This window comes from Netta rufina, assembly GCF_964035555.1.
Source record: "Netta rufina genome assembly, chromosome: 7".
NCBI lineage: Eukaryota > Metazoa > Chordata > Aves > Anseriformes > Anatidae > Netta > Netta rufina.
In genome coordinates this window covers 5,982,774-6,001,626 of record NC_140130.1, presented here as the reverse complement: position 1 = coordinate 6,001,626, position 18,853 = coordinate 5,982,774, and the positions used below count along the sequence as shown (strand labels likewise).

General features: G+C 41.1%; 1 protein-coding gene across 1 annotated transcript; it reads left to right on the top strand.

Moving 5' to 3' along the window:
• The first annotated feature begins 833 nt into the window (after positions 1–833).
• UBE2D1 (ubiquitin conjugating enzyme E2 D1) lies at positions 834–18,824 on the top strand. The gene is made up of 7 exons (XM_084290358.1): positions 834–945; positions 8,400–8,463; positions 8,557–8,588; positions 11,360–11,437; positions 13,018–13,123; positions 15,385–15,478; positions 17,068–18,824. Exons 1-7 carry the CDS (start codon positions 922–924, stop codon positions 17,111–17,113), a joined length of 444 nt encoding a protein of 147 aa, XP_084146484.1. The 5' UTR covers positions 834–921; the 3' UTR covers positions 17,114–18,824.
• The last annotated feature ends 29 nt before the right edge of the window (positions 18,825–18,853 follow it).

The following is an 18,853-nucleotide window of genomic DNA, read 5'->3' as shown; positions in this document are numbered from 1 at the left end:
TTGACCTTAGAATCTAGCTCTTTACTTGGGGAAAAAAAATAAATAAATAAATAAATAAATAAATAGTGCCAGGAGTCCTCAAGGACTTGTGAGGCTGGGACCTACTTTTCTGCCTGTTAAGCAGCACACCTCTCCTTTTTCTACCCTACAGCATCTCGGATGCAACATCCATCTGGTACTGGTGGGTGGCTGCAGTTACAATAAAGCCAAACACAACATCCATCTGGTACTGGCTGCAGCTGCAGTAAGGCTAGGGCTTCCTGCAGGCTAGCTGCTTGTTCTTCATCCCCTGCCGTGCCTCCCAAGGACGTGACCTTCAAACACCTTTTCATAGAATCATTAAGGTTGGAAAAGACCTCCAAAATCATCTGGCCTAATCATTCCTCTACTACCGACGTCACCCACTAAGCCATGTACCGAAGCTCCACATCCAACCTTTCCCTGAACACCCATAGGGACGGTGATGCCACCACCTCCCTGGGCAACCTGTTCTAATGCCTGACTGCTCTTTCTGAGAAGAAAAGTCTTATTTCTAGCCTAAACCTCCCCTGGCGCAACTTGAGGCCATTCCCTCTAGTCCTATCACTAGTTTCCTGTGAGAAGAGGCTGACCCCCAGCTTCCTTTCAGGGAGTTGCAGAGAGCAATAAGATCCCCCCTGAGCCCCCTCTTCCTCAGATCCCACTTCATATCTCCGGGCTCCCCACTCAGCACTCCCTGGGCACCACCAGAGGGCACCCCCCCCCCTCCAGGACTACATTTCCCAGCGCGCCCCGCGGCAGCGGACACAAAGAGCCTGGTTCCCCCCCCCCCTCCGCCCCTCCCTCCGCGGCGCGCGCCGATGCCGTTCCCCGCCCGCTCCGCCCCGGCCGCGCTCCCCCCCCCGCCGCAGCCGTTGCCGCCGCCGCCGCCCCGGTCCCCTCATGGCGCTGAAGCGGATACAGAAAGTGAGCGGGGGCGGGGGCGGGGGGCTGCGGGAGGCCGCCGGTACCCGCTCGGTCCCCTCAGAACCCGGCTTCTGCTCCTCAGCCGTGCCCTTCCGCCCTGAGGGGGGGTGGGGGGCGGTTGGCGGTTTGGGAAATGTCTGGTTTTTGTGTTTTTTTAACAGAAACGTTCGGTTAGCGCTGGGGTGTGCCCGCTGTGGGGGAAAGGGGCCGCTGCGGGCTCCCACCGGCGGCTGGCGGGGGGGGCTCTGGCTGCAAATCTTGTCAACAGGGCAGGGTTTTTGTCGCCCGATGCCAAATATGTAACCGGTGCGTGGCACGGTGCTGGAGCCCTGCACCGCACACCGCAGGCACAGCGGTGGCTCCTCTCCAGCTTCTGCGTCTTGGGGGGGTTATTCCTTTTTTTTTCCTGGTCTTCTTCGCTTCTCGCCTTCTCTCTGAGAATCCCCTGACCCTTGTGTTAGGTTTGTTCTGCATACCTTCTTTCCTCTTCCTTTTCTTTCTTCCTCTTCTTTCTTTTCTCTCTCTTTTTTTTTTTTTTTTTTTCTCCTTCCAAATCCTTTCTGTGAAGGTGAGTAAAGGAAGTGGGAAGTCTTGTAGTTTTCTGACGTTTTTGAGGTGAAAAAGCCTCCTTTAGTGGCGTCCATACGTCTTGGAAAACCCTAGCTTTCTTTACTGCGGTGTTTTCAAACTTTAAGTTCAGTAGATGTGAAACCTATCCTGAAGTTAGCGTTTTGCATACCGTTAGCCTTAGTAGATTCTTCCTCTGTTCTCTGAAAGTCAAGAAGTGCCGACTTCAAGTATAAGATTTCCAGATTGTGCAATAGGCTTTATCTGAAACATGAAGAAATTCTGGAGTGGGAGCTACCAGGAGAGTTGAGATCGGTTTCAGTACTGGCTACCGCTTCTATTTGTCTGCAGAAAAGACCATTACTGTTTTTATTATTATTATTATTATTATTATTATTATTTTCCTTAATTGCTATCTGCTGCCTTTCCAGGGTAAGAAATAATTACTGCTAGAGGGATTTGTCCAGCAGCCAGGCTCCAAAGCAGTATCGTAACAAGCCACTTGCTGTGAAAGAAGAAAGTGTCAAGGAAGTTATTACAAATGGAAGATAAAAATGAAGGGGAGAAGTTTGAAAAGACAAAATATCTTGATGTCAGTGTAGTATGTAGAGCTTTCCTTAACATAATGAAATGGGGAAAAACTAATGGAGTAGATGAGATGTGTTTTTATGAAGGTTTGTTCGTCCTGTCCAGCTCCCAGATGTTTCAGACAGGCTGTGAAGGTTGATAGCTGTGTCATATCACGAGGGTAGGAGGCAATAAGATCTGGAGTAGAGGAAATGCTGTAAGGATTTTATAGTTTGAGAAAGTGCCTCGGGGACCTCTTTGGAGAACAAAGCACTGTCAGAAAACACAATGGCATTGCTTGGGAACTTGTCGGTCTAGACGTAGTGCCTCTGGTTAAGCCTGGGTGGTTTTAGAGTGGCTCAGAACTGTGCTTTAACACAGCTGAGGGATTTTGGTGACAAGCTTGGTCACAATAATTTTGGGAGCTTGCGTGGTCAGAATGATAGCACCTACAGAGGAAGCACAGCTGTAACACGTGTATACTAGAAAGTGTATTTTGTCCCGTGCCAGTTGGGACTCCAGTTTCTAAATAGTATTGCTGTTGTGATTGTGTTATTTCATCTTTTCTTTTGTTGGTCTGCCTTGAGGGGCTCCTCAAAGGACAAGCTGCAGACTTGAGGGCTCTGCACTAATAATGGAAGGATGCCTTGTGCTTGGGAGCTTTCTTAAAAAATATATAAACAAACAAAAAAGCAAGTAAATAACCAACAAGCAAGCTGATCATCCAGGTGTGTTCATCTTAGTGCTGAGGGTGGAAGAGCAGTGAGGATGTCAGTACTAACTCAATGACAAATTAATCTCAGAGTTCTTGGAAGGATGGGGGATTCTTGCTCATTTTAAGCGGAGGATCTGGATTAGTTGAACTTGTCAATACTTTGCTGTAGCACGAAGGAGAGGCAGTTGTGCTTCTACACTGTCAAAAACTTCAGTCTGTGCAGTGTATGTGTTGTAGAATACAAGTTCCTTGGGGCAGGAGCTGCTTCCCCGTAGTCTGTGATTCAGTGATGAAAGAATAACCTGATATTTTGTGGATGTTGTAAAATCCAGATGTTGCAGATTATGAAGAGAAATAGTGTAGGTTTTTGCAGAATAACCCTCCCCAGCTAAGAAATCTTTATTACTACTACCCCAGGATACTGAGACACTTGGCTTTTGTGCCAAGTAGAAAAAAATTCAGACAGTTGTGTTAGGGACGTTATTGAATGGGTCAGTTCTGCCCATCAATCCCATGCAGGGTCATTTTTCTGAGATTCCTGTTGCGAATACTCTGGTTACCTACCTAACTGGGGGGTTGTTATCCTGTCAGTTCAGTCTTACAGCTGGGGAGCTTGTTTTCATCATAAATCCTGTACTTTTGGATGCTCCTGTAGTATTAATGAGCTGCTGCTATTTCTTATGCCTGTTAATGGCTCAGACTATTTTGAAATCTTTACAAAACCAGTATTCACTTGCTCTAGTTATCAGCATAAAAATAAATCGGACTTTTTTTTTTTTTTGGGTAGAAGAGATTTCGAAGGCAGCAGCCACGTATTTTCTGACACATTTGAAGACTGGTTTAAAAATAGCTGTTGTTTTTAATCTTGTCAGTGCATAGTGCTGGATTGTTTTTCTCCCACAGCTCAGTAAGAATGGAAGCATTCAAACATCAAAATTTACCATTCAGCTATATGTTTGTTTGTTTCAGCGTTTCATACATGCCTAGTCTAACAGGACCTAGCAACTCAAGTTCTATGTTGAAAATAACTGTGGTTGATTAAATTAACCCAAGTGCAAGTGTTATCAGTAATTGTGGTTTAGGTTCTGACTTTGTTTAGCGGGTAATAAATGTGCTAAGAAAACTTTTTCAGTTCTGTAATACAAAGTATTTTAGTTTGCTTCCAAAACATTAGCTGTGAAATCACAGCAACATATTTTGTATCAAACAGTGTATAAAACCAGATAGATACTCTATCACTAAAACTTGACTTTGTATCGAGACGTGATGGTAAATGTTTTACATTTCCTAAATTTACAAAGAAAAGAAAATCTGTTAACTAGCCAAAGTCTAATCAGTGCTCTAGCTGCTTTTTGGACAGATGGTTCCAATCACCATTAATAGAGGAGCAGCAGTGAATGTGTCGACTTGATAGAAAGTACAGTGCTTTTTGTGCAAGAAACGAGGAGCATAGCTGGCAAATTTAAAAACCTCTATTTTAAATAATGGTGTGGAAAAGGGCTCTGGTTGTGGTTTCATGTATTTAAAGAACTAAAATAGCTTTTAGTGATGCTGCCTGCGGTTTATTTCTGTCTTCTGATAGCCTGCAGACTTTTTTTTTGGACTTTTTTTTTTTTTTAACTGCAACAGAGGAGAGATTTTTTTTAATTTTTTTTATTTTTTGTACTATGCTTAGAATATTCCCTGTTGTCAACGTATCTTTTCCAATCTTATTTTTGTAGCTTTTTAGGAGAGAATCCCTGTCTCCTTGTGAAGCACAGAACTGCTAGACTGGCCTCCCAGTCTTCACCAGCTTTACGATTTATGAAATATATTCTGTCATGTACTTTGTCAATGAGTGCTAGTCTGCACGTTCAGGCACATTTCCAGCTTACACAGTTTATTGTGGTATGCGTCTTACATCTCTTAAACTTGATTTTTAAATTTTTGTCTCATGCTGCACATGAGTCCATGTGTTCTAGAGTGTGCGTGGGTGCAGTGAGGTGATAATTTGGAGGCTGTGCTGTGTCCCTCCCCAGTAAATGCTGGCTAATATTTCTAACACTGTGCCACTCTTCCTTTATTAGCTTCACCCGGTCATGGATCCTGCCTGCTTTTGTGCTCTGCTGCTGTCCTCTGGTTTTAAACAGGAGAAGTAGTTTGCTGTTACACCTGTTAATTGCAACCAGCCAGAGGTATAGAATTAATCATGTTTTGTTCTACTAGGTAACATTTTTCAGTGTTTGAGAGGATTAGAAGGTTTATTACTAGCAGTGTCCACAGCTTAGCTCTTTTCTTTATACAAGTTTATTGTGGCTGTGCTGGGACAAAGCGTGGCACGCGCTGAGCTCCTGATGGATGCTTTTGTGCCGTGACATTCACCACTGTTTGAAATAACTAATACTTCTGCTTGCAGCTCTTGCAGACAAAACTTTATTCTTTTTGTGTTCTCTCAGAAGATGTGGCCTTGGTGTATGCTGTAACTTGCAATGTTGAGTTTCCCTTTTGAAAAGGAATCCACACTACTTTGAGTTACAAATCTACTTTTTTTGTTTAGCATACACGCATCAAAGTCTTGCACCAGCATTTTCTGTACTGCTGACTAAAAATATCCGTGCAGACAAGGCCTTGAGGCAAGCAGACCTGCATCATGCTGCAGTGTTTTATAATCCATAAAACATGGACAAAACTGCCGGAACCAACTCACTTACAATTACAGAAAAATCTTTAGCGTTGACTGTCTGCAGCCAGCCTTCCGTGCAGTTTTTCTGTGCTTCTTGATGAGGTTTCAGCACGTTGTGCTTAGTAGCTCTTCGGACTTCTCGGGCTTCCTTTGAAGAGCATCTTTGCTGCTTTGTATTCTTATATTCCACACCTCATTCTTTTGCAACAGTATAAAGTCTCAAAGCAGTTTTTGTACCCCTGTTGTTCTAGGGAACCATCGCAGCTCTTCTGTGGTGTTCAGCTCTGGATGCTGGCAAGTCAGCATGACTTGTGAGGGATATCTCCTTACAGCATTGCAGGAGGTGTAGGAAAGATCGAAGCCTAAATTGTACAGCTCTCCAGATAATTTTGCTTTGAATGCCAAGCTTGAACAGCATAATTAACAGTACAAAGCAAAATACTTCTTTGATTTTTATCACAGCTTGATCTGAGCTGCTGTATGTAAAGGCTCAAACTGTTACTGTCAAATTCAATTCACAAAGTTTGATCACATTACTATTTGTATTTTCAAAGCCTGTTGGCTTTAGTACCCCATTTCTTATGAACGGAAAATATGAATGCAGCTTGAATTGTCTGCAAAAGCCTTCTTAGTATATCTGTGACCGTCACTCTCATTCAGTGAACTTGGCTGAAGAAAGGCTCTTCATCACTACTGGGGAAATACTAATGACAGGACTGGACTGGGCTCATCAAGCTGTTATTAAAAACATGTTTTTATGGGGGACAAATTTCAGTGCCTTCAGCCTCAACAAATTGCAGGTGTGTGCCTGAGGAGCCTTTCCCAGTTCTTACCAGTTCGGAAGTATTCATGTACATATGAATGAAAATCAATTTGTACGGTTTTGGGGATGTTAAGATCTCAAGGAAAATATCTCACAAATGGAAGTACTGCTACAGACTTGTGACTCTAAAATTGCTTGCCCAGCAGCTGTGACGGTGGGTTGCACATGTAAGGAAACGTGTATACGTATTTTAGAGTCTCTGGATTAAGCTGTGTTTTTCCTCATCGTTACCTTTAATTTAGTAGTCAGACATAATTGCTATAAAACAAGATATTTTGGTTTTGAGTACTGTACTTTGGCCAACAGTCTCATGTAGATGACTTTGGTACTGTCCGTACAAAACTTCAGCTTCTCTTGTTAGATCTTGGGCTGCAAGTTAGTGCAGACAGAGGCTGGAACCGCTCCGCTGCTGGCTGAGTCTCGTGATTCCAGGAAATTTGAGACTTGTTGACTTCTTGTGCTGGCAGTGACTGGGCTTTGCATAGGTCACGCTTCTCTGTATTGCTCCCTTACTGAAACTTGAATCCGCAGATCAAAAAGGGGACTAAAAGGCGAAAGCAAAATCCTCTACAAGTACGGTGCAAGTCTAGCCCAGAGCGTTGTTTCTGGAGCGGCGTAGAGTTTCACCAACGGGATAAAGCTGGGTTGGCGAGTCACACGAGCTAGCGACTGGAGCTATTTCAGTAGAGCGAAGAGCCCTCATGTCTTCAGTCACACAGCTGAAGGCATGCCGTAGCAGAGCAGTAATGTTACTGCTTGCTCAGAGGTGGCTGGATATTCGTGGTGCTGCCTTTCCTTGGACCTGCGGCCAAGAGTTGACCTACAAGAAGTGTGCCTGAGTTTAGGTGCTAGGCACCTTGTCCCTGGTGAAGTGGGCGTCTCGGGGAGGGCACTGCACAAGTTGAAATGCTTGCTGGCTGCTGTAAACGGATAAATATATCACAGCAGTTGGAAGTGTGGAGTTGTAACCCTTCACCTTGTGCATAAAGCCTGGTCACGCCACATATACAAATTTTACACGACTTAAAGTTTGTTCTGGTTTACATGTTGATTTTTTAAATTGTTTTCTTGACTAATAATTTTTTGGGTGAAAGTGCTTCCACTGTTAGTCTTTAAGCTAAACTTAAGGAGATTGTTGCAGGCCTTCTCCTGTTTGTTACTGAGTTAAATGTTCTTGGTAATTAGTTGAGTGACTTAGGACACATTGTTTAAGCTTATTTCAACTGAAGTATTTACACATGCTTGTTAGACTTAAAGCAGCATGGTTCCTATCGGCTTGGAATTGGAAAAAGTACATAACTTGTTCTTCGTGTAGTAAAACTTCAGATATCAAAACTTGTATATTGAATTTAATAACAAAAATGAACCTGCATTAATGCCTGGCTTGGTTTGTGTTTGATGTAGTGTTGATGACATAAATGAAAAGCTGGGTATCTGTGTAATTTAAATTATTTGGGACTGTTTAAACTTCTGTAAAATAAATCAGTTGACATGCAAAAGTTTCTCTGTACGCTTCTCTCAAACTTCAACTTTTTCCAGGTTTCTCTAGTAGTCACTTTTGAAAGAAAGCATGTAGAGAATCAAATCAAGTTATGTTCAGTAAGATGTATAGGTGGTAATTTCCTTTGGTTCTCTAGTTCACTTAGGATCCTTTGCTTTCCTATATCACCTTTAGGCAGTCTGAAAGCATTTTATGAGCTGGTTTAACTCAGCTAATGGATATAGATGAGGCCAATACACGAACCTTTTATAAAATCAGAAGCTAAAGGAATAGTCAGATGAGCACAAATTTCTAAATTAAGCAGTTAGTTTACGGGGAAATCAATAAACCCTTTTTTTTCTTGATTTCTTTCTGCCTCTAATTCAGAAGATCTAGTGTATTACAAACTTGGTTAAAACTCCCATGCTTTCAGATGTTAATCTGTATAATAATGCCTTCGGCTGCAAACCTATCAGGAAGAAATCTTTCCATTATCAATGGGCACTTCACATTTTGATTTCTTTAAAAAATGTTATGGATCTATTCAATAAATTTCTGTGTTTTCACTTTTGAAGCGATGCTGCTCTGCGGTGTGTCTGTTCATGTAGATACACTTCAAATATTTGTGTTTTTCTTCCAGGAGCTAAGTGACCTGCAGCGAGACCCGCCGGCCCACTGTTCTGCCGGACCTGTTGGAGATGACTGTAAGCTCTTCATAGCACCTTGCCACGGCTGACCTTTTCTGGTGAAGGAAAAGCTTAGAAAATCTCTAATAATTTTATCTTTTTGATTTGCAGTGTTTCATTGGCAAGCAACTATTATGGGACCTGTAAGTATAATAGTTTGTTCCCCCTAGAAAGTAGACGTGTTTCCTTTTTTGTTACAGAAAAATTCATTTGGGTGTCTCTTAACATGGTAGTTAAGTTCAGCTGTGCTATGTACCAATTAAAGATTTGGGGTTTGCACTGTTGTTTTTAGTAGTCTGGCACTCATTTCTTCTTTAACTATTCAAAAAAAAATTCTGTAGTCTTCTTTCTGAAATTTCAGTTGACTGATTAAGCATCCCTAATGTTTGAATTGGTGATGTGGGCTGCACACTCAAGAGCTTGCTTTTCAGAGATCATCATTTCCGTTCTGAAAGAGAAATAGTTGAAGTAATCCTGTGTTAAAGTTGTGAACTGTAAACAAGAGTGGTGTTGCACAAGGTGATTTGGGGGCTTTTAGAACTGATTGAGGGCTGTGATGTGGCTCTGGCAGAAGCTGATGGCTTTTGGGAAATGTCATCCCCATTTGTGGGTACTTTTGGTTTCTGTGTGAGAAAGGCCTTTTTTTGGGTTGAGTGAGATTGCTAAAGATGTGATTTATGACTCTTGAAGGACATGACATAAGAAAGGGCAATATATATTAAGAATGGAACATTCTGAAGGAAAATTGGAAAGGGTTTCAGCAAAAAGAATGAAGAACAACATGACCTGAGGGAAGGGGTGTTTATAAATACCACGTCAAGGAGCTTTGTATTCCTAGTGTTTTCATTTTGGACTTGGTAATTTTGAAAGAAGAGCTTTCGGTTCAGATACTGAGCTGAAAATTTGAGACACTACTTAATCCCGTGAGATGCAGCATCACATGGTGGAGAAAAGTGAAATTGTGGCTAATTTGAGACTATTTCTGCATTTCCATCACAGCTGCTCTGGAGCAGTAAAAGACCAGTTACTAGTTGTCAGTGATGTGATGGAGTTTGTGGTGATGCAGCAGCCACTCGAATTATTGTGACAAGCTTTTCTATAGGATACTTGTATTTATGCCATTGTTCTTTGACAGCTGTGTTCCTTCGCATACAGAGTCATTCTGCTCTTGCCCTTCTGCACTGCCTGAAGGTGAATGGCAAAACAGCAAAGAATATCAAAGAATATAGAGTTAGGAAAAGCTTGTGTGCTGATTGCCATCAGTAATGTCTCTGTTCTGAATGACTTTGACCTTACCAAGGGCAACACTAGCACATAAATCCCAACTTAAATTCTTTTTTTTCCAGCTCACAATTCGCCTTTCATACCTTGTAGTGGAAAATAGTCTTTTCTTCCCTTCAGGTTCCTCAGATTTCTCTAGTTAAGGATAACAGTGAGCATCTCTTGCCAACCCTTCTCAGACATAACCGTCAATGGGAAAAGCTGCACCATCAGCACTTTTGCCTTGAGAAAATAACCTTGTCTCGATAACATAAGGAAATAGGGGTACACATCCTGTACATCTTCTGATGGGCTGAGGGAAGCACAGGACTATAGCTTTCCTTCAGAGCTCGCTTCCTACGTGTGGAAGTAGAGTAACCTCTTCTGTCTGCACATCGTCAGTTTGATTTGCCTTCCTCACCAAACACAGTGTGACTTCACTTCGCCTTCTCCTTGGCACTGAACTTGTCTGATCTTCAGCTTATTTTAACTTTGAAAAGTCCATTTACTATGCATGCAAGCAGTCGTTTCAAACCTAACTGTGAGTGGCAATCTTCTCTGATGTTACCTAATGCTGGCTTCTTAGCGATACCGTATATAACCTGCCTTATGTTGCAACACTGTCTGCGTTTTGTGTGCATAAGACAACATGTCATAGGGGCCCATTTGTGACTTTGCTTCTTCAATTCATCTCTAAAACTGCAAATTTTGCTCATTTCTAAGGTAAATGTTTTATAAAAAAATAAAAATAAAAATCTGCATTTACTCCCATAAGAAAACCCCAAACTTCTCCTGCAGCTTTGCTGAGACTGAGTTCCTGTCTTGCTGTTTTAAACTTCTTGAGTAACGAGAGAGATTTTTCTTCTCCTTCCCTTAATTTGAACCTGAAGCGCTGCTCTGTCATTTAGCATTAAGACTTTTTTCCCCACTTTTCTAGTAAATAAAAATGAAAGATTTCTTCAACAGCTGACTGCAACAAAGTTATTTCTATCTATTAACTGTGTGCAACCTGGACATAAACCTGTGCACATGTTCTCTAACAAAATGCATGTTCACAGATTTGTACAGGTCACAAAGATGTTGTGTGTTTTAAAACTCCCTGATGTCATCATGATCACCTGAATTAAGTTGGAAAATCCTACTCTTTGCATCTGCAAAGAGAAACCACTTCATAAGGTAAGTATATTTGTAGCTTAACGATGGAGGAAGATCCTGAAAGTAGCAGAGCAGCTGTGGTGTTGTACTGAGACAGGATTTGGAAGACCTGCTCTTGGTCCCCTTGGTGCCGTGGAGCTGAGCTTCCAGGAGTGCCTCACAGCCCAGATACTGAGGAGGGAGCTAGTTTGGAGCTGATGGATCAGCAGTTTTGTAGCTCCACCAGTCAAACGCTGCTCCTCTCCTTCCCCTCCCTGAGAAGGGCAGCGCTCAGTAGCCGCGTTGTGCTACTGCAGTAGTAGCCACGGCTGGCTCTACTGTAGCGTCGCTGGCCAGTGGGAGGGTTTGGTATCCTCAGTACACTGTGGGCTGCATACTGGGGATAAAAAATGAGTTTTCTAAGTTACTCATCCATTTGGGAGGTTCTCTGCATTCAGAAGAGAAGCTCCACAATAACTGAAATACATTAAGGGGCTTTGTTTCTTTTCTTTTTTTCCAGCCTGATAGTGCATATCAAGGGGGAGTATTTTTTCTCACAGTACACTTTCCAACAGACTATCCTTTCAAACCACCAAAGGTAAGTCCTTTGTCTTCAAACTTACACAGTTTTTAGGTCAAAACTGTGTCTATATTTTAGCTGTCTGGGGCTTTCTTTTGGGAGTTGAAACCAGAAGGCCAGTGACAGGGTACATAGGGGATGAGCTGAATCCTAAAGCTGGGTGATAGGATGAGAGGTTGTACAGTATGCTGGGTTGGATATGGCACATCGAATATGACTGGAAATGAAGGGACACTGTGAAGACTTGCAGCACTTGCAGGGCAAGCAGGCGATCAGGCCCAGTCAGCATGGGTTTATGAAAGGCAGATCCTGCTTGACGAACCTGATCTCCTTCTATGACAAAGTGACGCGCTGGGTGGACGAGGGAAAGGCTGTGGATGTGGTCTACCTTGACTTCAGCAAGGCTTTTGGCACCATCTCCCACAGCATTCTCCTCAAGAAACTGGCTGCTCTTGGCTTGGACTGGCGCATGCTTCGTTGGGTTAGAAACTGGCTGGATAGCCGGGCCCAAAGAGTCGTGGTGAATGGAGCCAAGTCCAGTTGGAGGCCAGTCACTAGTGGCGTCCCCCAGGGCTCGGTGCTGGGGCTGGTCATCTTTAATATCTTCATCGATGATCTGGACGAGGGCATTGAGTGCACCCTCAGTAAGTTTGCAGATGACACCAAGCTATGCGCGTGTGTTGATCTGCTCGAGGGCAGAAAGGCTCTGCAGGAGGATCTGGATAGGCTGCACCGATGGGCTGAGGTCAACTGCATGAAGTTCAACAAGGCCAAGTGCCGGGTCCTGCACCTGGGGCGCAATAACCCCAAGCAGAGCTACAGGCTGGGAGAGGAATGGTTGGAGAGCTGCCAGGCAGAGAAGGACCTGGGAGTGATGGTGGATAGTCAGCTGAATATGAGCCAGCAGTGTGCTCAGGTGGCCAAGAAGGCCAACGGCATCCTGGCTTGTATCAGAAGCAGTGTGACCAGCAGGGCTAGGGAGGTGATCGTCCCCCTGTACTTGGCTCTGGTGAGGCCGAACCTCGAGTACTGTGTTCAGTTTTGGGCCCCTCGCTACAAGAAGGACATGGAGGTACTTGAGCGGGTGCAGAGAAGGGCGACGAAGCTGGTGAGGGGCCTGGAGAACAAGTCCTACGAGGAGCGGCTGAGGGAGCTGGGCTTGTTCAGCCTGGAGAAGAGGAGGCTCAGGGGCAACCTTATCGCTCTCTACAGGTACCTCAAGGGAGGCTGTAGTGAGGTGGGGGTTGGTCTATTCTCCCACGTGCCTGGTGACAGGACGAGGGGTAATGGGCTTAAGTTGAGCCAGGGGAGTTTTAGGTTGGATGTTAGGAAGAACTTCTTTACCGAAAGGGTTGTGAGGCACTGGAACAGGCTGCCCAGGGAAGTGGTGGAGTCACCATCCCTGGAAGTCTTCAAAAGACGTTTAGATGTAGAGCTTAGGGATATGGTTTAGTGGGGACTGCTAGCGTTAGGTCAGAGGTTGGACTCGATGATCTTGAGGTCTCTTCCAACCTAGAAATTCTGTGATTCTGTGGATTCCAAACGTAAAAAGCAATTTCATATTACTTGTTATTTTTTCACTTTTTTTTCAATTCCAGATTGCTTTTACAACAAAAATATATCATCCAAACATAAACAGTAACGGGAGTATTTGTCTTGATATCCTGAGATCTCAGTGGTCACCAGCTCTGACTGTATCTAAAGGTAAAGTCACAGATATGCTAATAGTTTTATGAATTTGCATACGCTGCCATGTTTTTTTTTTTTTCTGGTGTTACTACACTGTCCAAGGGTACCAGTGAGAACAAATTTATCCTGCATGTTACAGCAGCGGTAATTCCATTGGAATCCTTGTTATGATCCAAGATCTCACACAGTTTATTTGGAGTGTCGCATGACATCATACATTATCTGCATGGCAAGGAAATGTTCTAAACCAAATTGGGTGAGATAAAAAATGTCTAATTAGGCTGAAGTGCAGCTTCTGTATTATAACTGACTGCAGGCAGAACTGAAGAGAAACTTCTGAACAGAGCTGCAAAACCAAATGAATTTGGATGTAAATGGAAAACCCCAATACTGCCATGTAGGGAAGCCTCTTGGATTGCTTGTGATTGCCTGAGCATGCTTATGTGGGCTAAGATCTTAATTACACTTTATTTTGAAATTTAATAAATTTTTGGATTCCTCTGTAAGATGAATTTTAAAACATAACTGTTCTCTAAGTCATCAGTAAAAGACTTAATAGAATACTGTAATCTTGTAGTTAAATTTTTCTCAATTTGAACACTTGATATTTGGAACATTGTGGTTATGGTTAATTAGTTCTTTTGTTGTAGGCATTTTGTGTCACTTCAAAAGCTGCTTAAAATGTGGCTGCAGTTTTTCTCACCCATATTCGAAATTCTTAGCCATGATCTTAGTCATATTACAGACAGTTATCATATTGCTCAAAAGATTAAACAGTATCACATCTTGCTTTTTTTTTTTTTTTTTTTTAAGCTCTCTAAACCATGTATCTGTTTTAGAACAGTGTCAATGCATTTGGGGTATGAGCAAGGAAAGCATTGTTAGTCTTTGTCCCATAGAAATTGCTTTATGCAGGTGCAGTTGTTATAGATGATTGGAAAAACAACTTCTGCTCATGCATACCAACCATACACAATAATTTCAGTAGCTAAATAAAATACAATTTTAAAGGTGTTTTCTCATGTCGCTGTTGAAGATGTGAATTACTATTGCATGTAGCTCATGCTAGCTTTCCACAGAACTTGCTTGTTGTATTGCTGAGCAAAAATTGCTTCCTAGTTATTCAGAACGTATTTAGTTGGCACCTAAATCTTGTTTACCAGTTGGTATTTATCTGGTATCTGAGTTTTCAGATCTTTAGCACTTTTCTGTAAGTGTGTTTACTTTTTTTTGAGTGTTCCTTCAGCTCTAAAGAAGAGCAGTCTGCAGGTCTTGTGTGATTTGACTTGACCTGCTTTTAACACGTATACATTTTGTGTTTCTTGAACTGGAAATCAGCTCAGTGGCTCATGGAAGAAATTTCTCATTTACGGTTCTTATTTTAGTGGATCAAAGGATTATGCCATACTGATAGCACCTCTGATCGGTGTCACTGAGTGTTGTAACCTGATTTTCCAATGTTACTGGTGTATTTGGCACCTAATAAAGTGAAGTATGTCAGTATGAGGCTTGCTACTGCTGTAAATGAATGTTAGTCCAAGCTTTTTTGTAACAAGACAAAGCAAGGGGAAAAAAAATCATATTCTACAGCAGATTCTTACTGTAGCATCAAATTCCCTTTCACAACCTATAGTGAATTGTTGAAGTGAGTGCTTTTGGTATCCATGTTAGTTCTGAGTTTAAAATTGAAGTTACCTGAAATATGTGTGTTGAAGGTGTTAGAAAAATCAAATGTCCTCAGATAGATACCAGGAATCAAAACTAGAATCATACGTGAGTACCTGCATAAAAACCTGATAAAATGTTTCCCCAAGTGGAAGCGTCACATCCATCAAATCAAGTGAAATGCTCATATGAAGGAGAGAATAACAACACAGAAGTGGAGAAGGATGTGCACAGATCCAGTGTTACATGGTAGTGTAATATTAGTGATAATTTTAAATAATTGAAGATGTAAGGGCTTCGTTTGAACGTTGATATGTAGCTATGCACTCTGTAGTTTAATTTTCATAGGTCAAAACATGGGAGAGAGATAATTCCCAGAGGTATAAGTGCATGGATTGTGAGTTCTCTAGGCTGTTATCAAGTGTTGTTTAATGCCTACATAAAAAAAATGGTGCTGTATTAACGCTTCTGAGCAAAACTGCTGTCCAAAACCTTAATACTGATATGCATTCTCTTTCTAGTCTTCCTTTTTCCACTTTCTGTGTGCTGGAATATATTAAAGGATTATAGAAATGAACTAACTTGTTTAATCTAGTGTCTCTTTTATTTAGTTTTATTGTCCATATGCTCCTTACTTTGTGATCCTAATCCAGATGATCCTTTAGTACCGGATATTGCACAGATCTACAAGTCAGACAAGGAAAAGTGAGTATGACATAATTATGTGTATTTATGTGCATGCTACTTGCAGATAGTGATTGGCTATACAACTGTTTACCTTATTTAAAAAAAACAAAACACAAAACTCTTTACATAGATTTCTACTGTATAGAGGATTAGATATTTAAATCTTGAAAATATCTATTGGTAGAATGGCAAGCAGGAACCTGTAGGTGTACACAACTGTTGGATATTTAGTTTTATGCAAATAAGTACAAAAATATCATACATTTATGCTGTGTGTTAATATTTATTTTTCATTACATTAAAAAAAAAAAATCCCACGTAAGAATTATTTGTTGTCACAGCTTCATGAAGATTTGAGTATTGCTTTTACATTCAGGACTGGATAGAAAAGGAGGGAGGCAGAAGTCACATGGAAGTTTAAGGTCTAGTATTCTTCACTTGAGTGAGAATTATTGAAATGATTTTTTTTTTCTGACAGTTCAAAATCTGATACAATCAAATCATGTAAGCCACTTTTGAAATGCTTGAACTGTGGCTTGTTCTGCAAAGCAAATTGTTCTCAAGTTGAGGATGTTGTGCTTCAGCTTCTGCCCACTTGTGTCTCTGGTTTTATCCATCCACTTAGTAGTATTTTCAGCCTCCTGTTTGTAAAGGAAGTGAACAAGGGATATTTCTCCATCTCCACAACTTGAAATTGAATCATTGTAACAGAAAGTAGGGGAAGATTGAATTCTTGACTATAGCTCTGTCTCTTTATGGTTTTCACCCACTGAATTTTCACTATCCTGTTAGATTTGGGAAGTGAATAATGGGGCTGGTTACCCCTGAGTGTATAACTGAAAATCCAAAGACTTGGATGAGAACATATTCTTAAGAGCAAACTAAGTTAGTACAGGAGTTGGTATATTGATCTTGAGAAGTGATTTAAAAAAATAAATACATAAAAAATTGCCAGTGTTTCCTCTGGAGGACATAGAAAAAAGCGAATCTAGTCTGAAGAGCAGAATGTTAGCAAGTTCAAGGACCAGAGGTAAAGTTGCGGACTCTCCAGGGATGCATCCTTCTGGGAGTGCTGGTTAACTTCATACCAGAAGGAAAAGACCTGACACTTAAAATCTAGTCGGAAATGCTTTTCAGGAAATTTTCCTTTCAAGTTCTGAAATGTAGGTGGAAGTGTAGAATGGAGAATAACATCGCTGTGCCTTCCATCTGCATCCTTTCCAATGCCAGTTAATGATGCTGAATTTTATGCAAATTAAATGTGTGAACTTTGTTAGACTTTTAATAGCATACACATTTGGGAATAATTGGCAACAAGCTCCTGTTAATGTACAAGTAAGGAAACCAGCTGTGAAATGCAAGCTAAGCATGCACAAGGATACTCATTTAATACAACCCTGTAAAATTGGTTTTAAGTCTAAATAGCTTTGAGAGGTAACCTTAACTGAACACATAGTGCATATGTTTCTTGGTTCTTAGACATTTTAACTTGGAATCGATGCTAAGAGATTAAAAGCTCAATAATGTCTGTATGAAGTAAATACGTGGGCCGCTGTCTGTGCATCACTAACAGCTCTTCACTCAATGCCTTCTTTCTGCACATACAGATACAACAGACACGCAAGAGAATGGACTCAGAAATATGCAATGTAAACTTGTGAAGACTTTTTCATATACCACAGAGTACTGTAAATTCTAGTTTTTTTTCAAACTTAGAAGGAAATGGAGCACAGTTTACTGTTTTAATGTACCATAATGCCCCTTGAATTTTTTATTTTTTCACCCATGTAAGTGTGTTTCTGGAGCAAGGGAAAACAAACTTCCAAAAGTAACCTTAGGACTGTGATAAGAATATTTATCCTCTTTGTATGCTTTGCAGAAGACATTTATTATGGTTTTTAAGAGTTGGACATCTGCATCTTCAAACTGTAAGATCCATAATGCAGTTGTAAAGCAACCAAATTATTTTTGCTGGAAAAAAAGTAGCTGTTTTTACGTGATAAATACTGTATGTGTGTCCTTAAGATATGTTGTCCGTTTCATAAGTGTGTTCAAATTTCATTTTGTTAGTTCACTTATATAATATGTATTTTTATTGTATAGACTAAATATATTTTATTTGCCATGTAAGTCATTTCATTTTAGACTTACTTTCTTGTGCACAGTATTGACAAGATACAACTGCTAGTAATGAAAATAATTGGGATATCCTGCCCGTTAGGATGTCCTAATGACTGACTGCAGATTTCTTAAAACCTAAAATGATCTTTGCACTGTAATTCTTTGTACGCTGATTATGGAGAAACACTTGTTTTTGATTCTGTTGCATACTTGACTTAATTTTATTGCAATGTGAACTAATTGCACTGCTATGTAGAAAGATATGTAACCTTTTTGTTGCTATTCACGACTGATTTTTGACATGTGGGCAACATAACACTCAGACCTTTTACAAATCTAAATGTAGCCTTTTCCATATAAATAAAATGCATTTTCTACTATTTGTCTTGGCTGTTTTTTAGAATCATGCATACCCTTAAAGTGCTTGTTCTAACATTAGGGATTCAAAATATGAAGTGTGCATGTGCATTGTAGACAAAGGGAGATGAACCCATGCATCAGATACTATTTAGATCTGTGTTGCAATTAACTTTTATGCGAGATTCAGCCTAATTTCCTTAGCATGTTATGCCCACTGCTTTATGTAGGATTTCAACCTGTTTAATCACCTACTACCTGCATTTTAATGTATGGAGGAAATACCACAGATGCTTGAACATCAGATGTGCCAGTTAAGGGGGCCTGTTTGCAATACCAGAATGTCATGGTAAACTTCTCACACTTGAAGCTAACTTAACACATTAACTGGTTTTGTGCATGCACACTCGAGTAACAGTGGTGCTGGCGAGGGGTGATCCTTCCTTCGAAACTAGATGAAAACCAGAACAGCTCCAAGGGCCTGCTGTAAATTCTTCTCAAGTATCTGACAGCAGAAACGTGACTTGTTTTTTTTCTCTGTGCCTTGCAGATGAAGCAAAAGTGACTTGCAGTTGGGAAAGTTGTCATCATAAAATAGCTCTGTAAGACAACAAAAATGGTTTTTACGTGTTTGTAATGAATGCTAAACTGGAATTTGGGGTGGGGGAGGGAAAGCATGCACTGGCCCTAATGGCGTAAGTTGGTCTCATGCAGGTAAATGTCACTTCAGCGCTGATTTTATCTGACATATCAATGAGTTCTGAAATGGAAGTTTGGTGGAGGGTGGCTCTGTTAGTTTTTAAAATATCTGTTCACTTCAGACTGTAAACTGAAGAAATGTTTCGGTTTGTTATTAAAATGAGTGTTTTGGTACACGTGCTCTAGACTGGCAGACGTGGTGGTTGGATCCTTGGA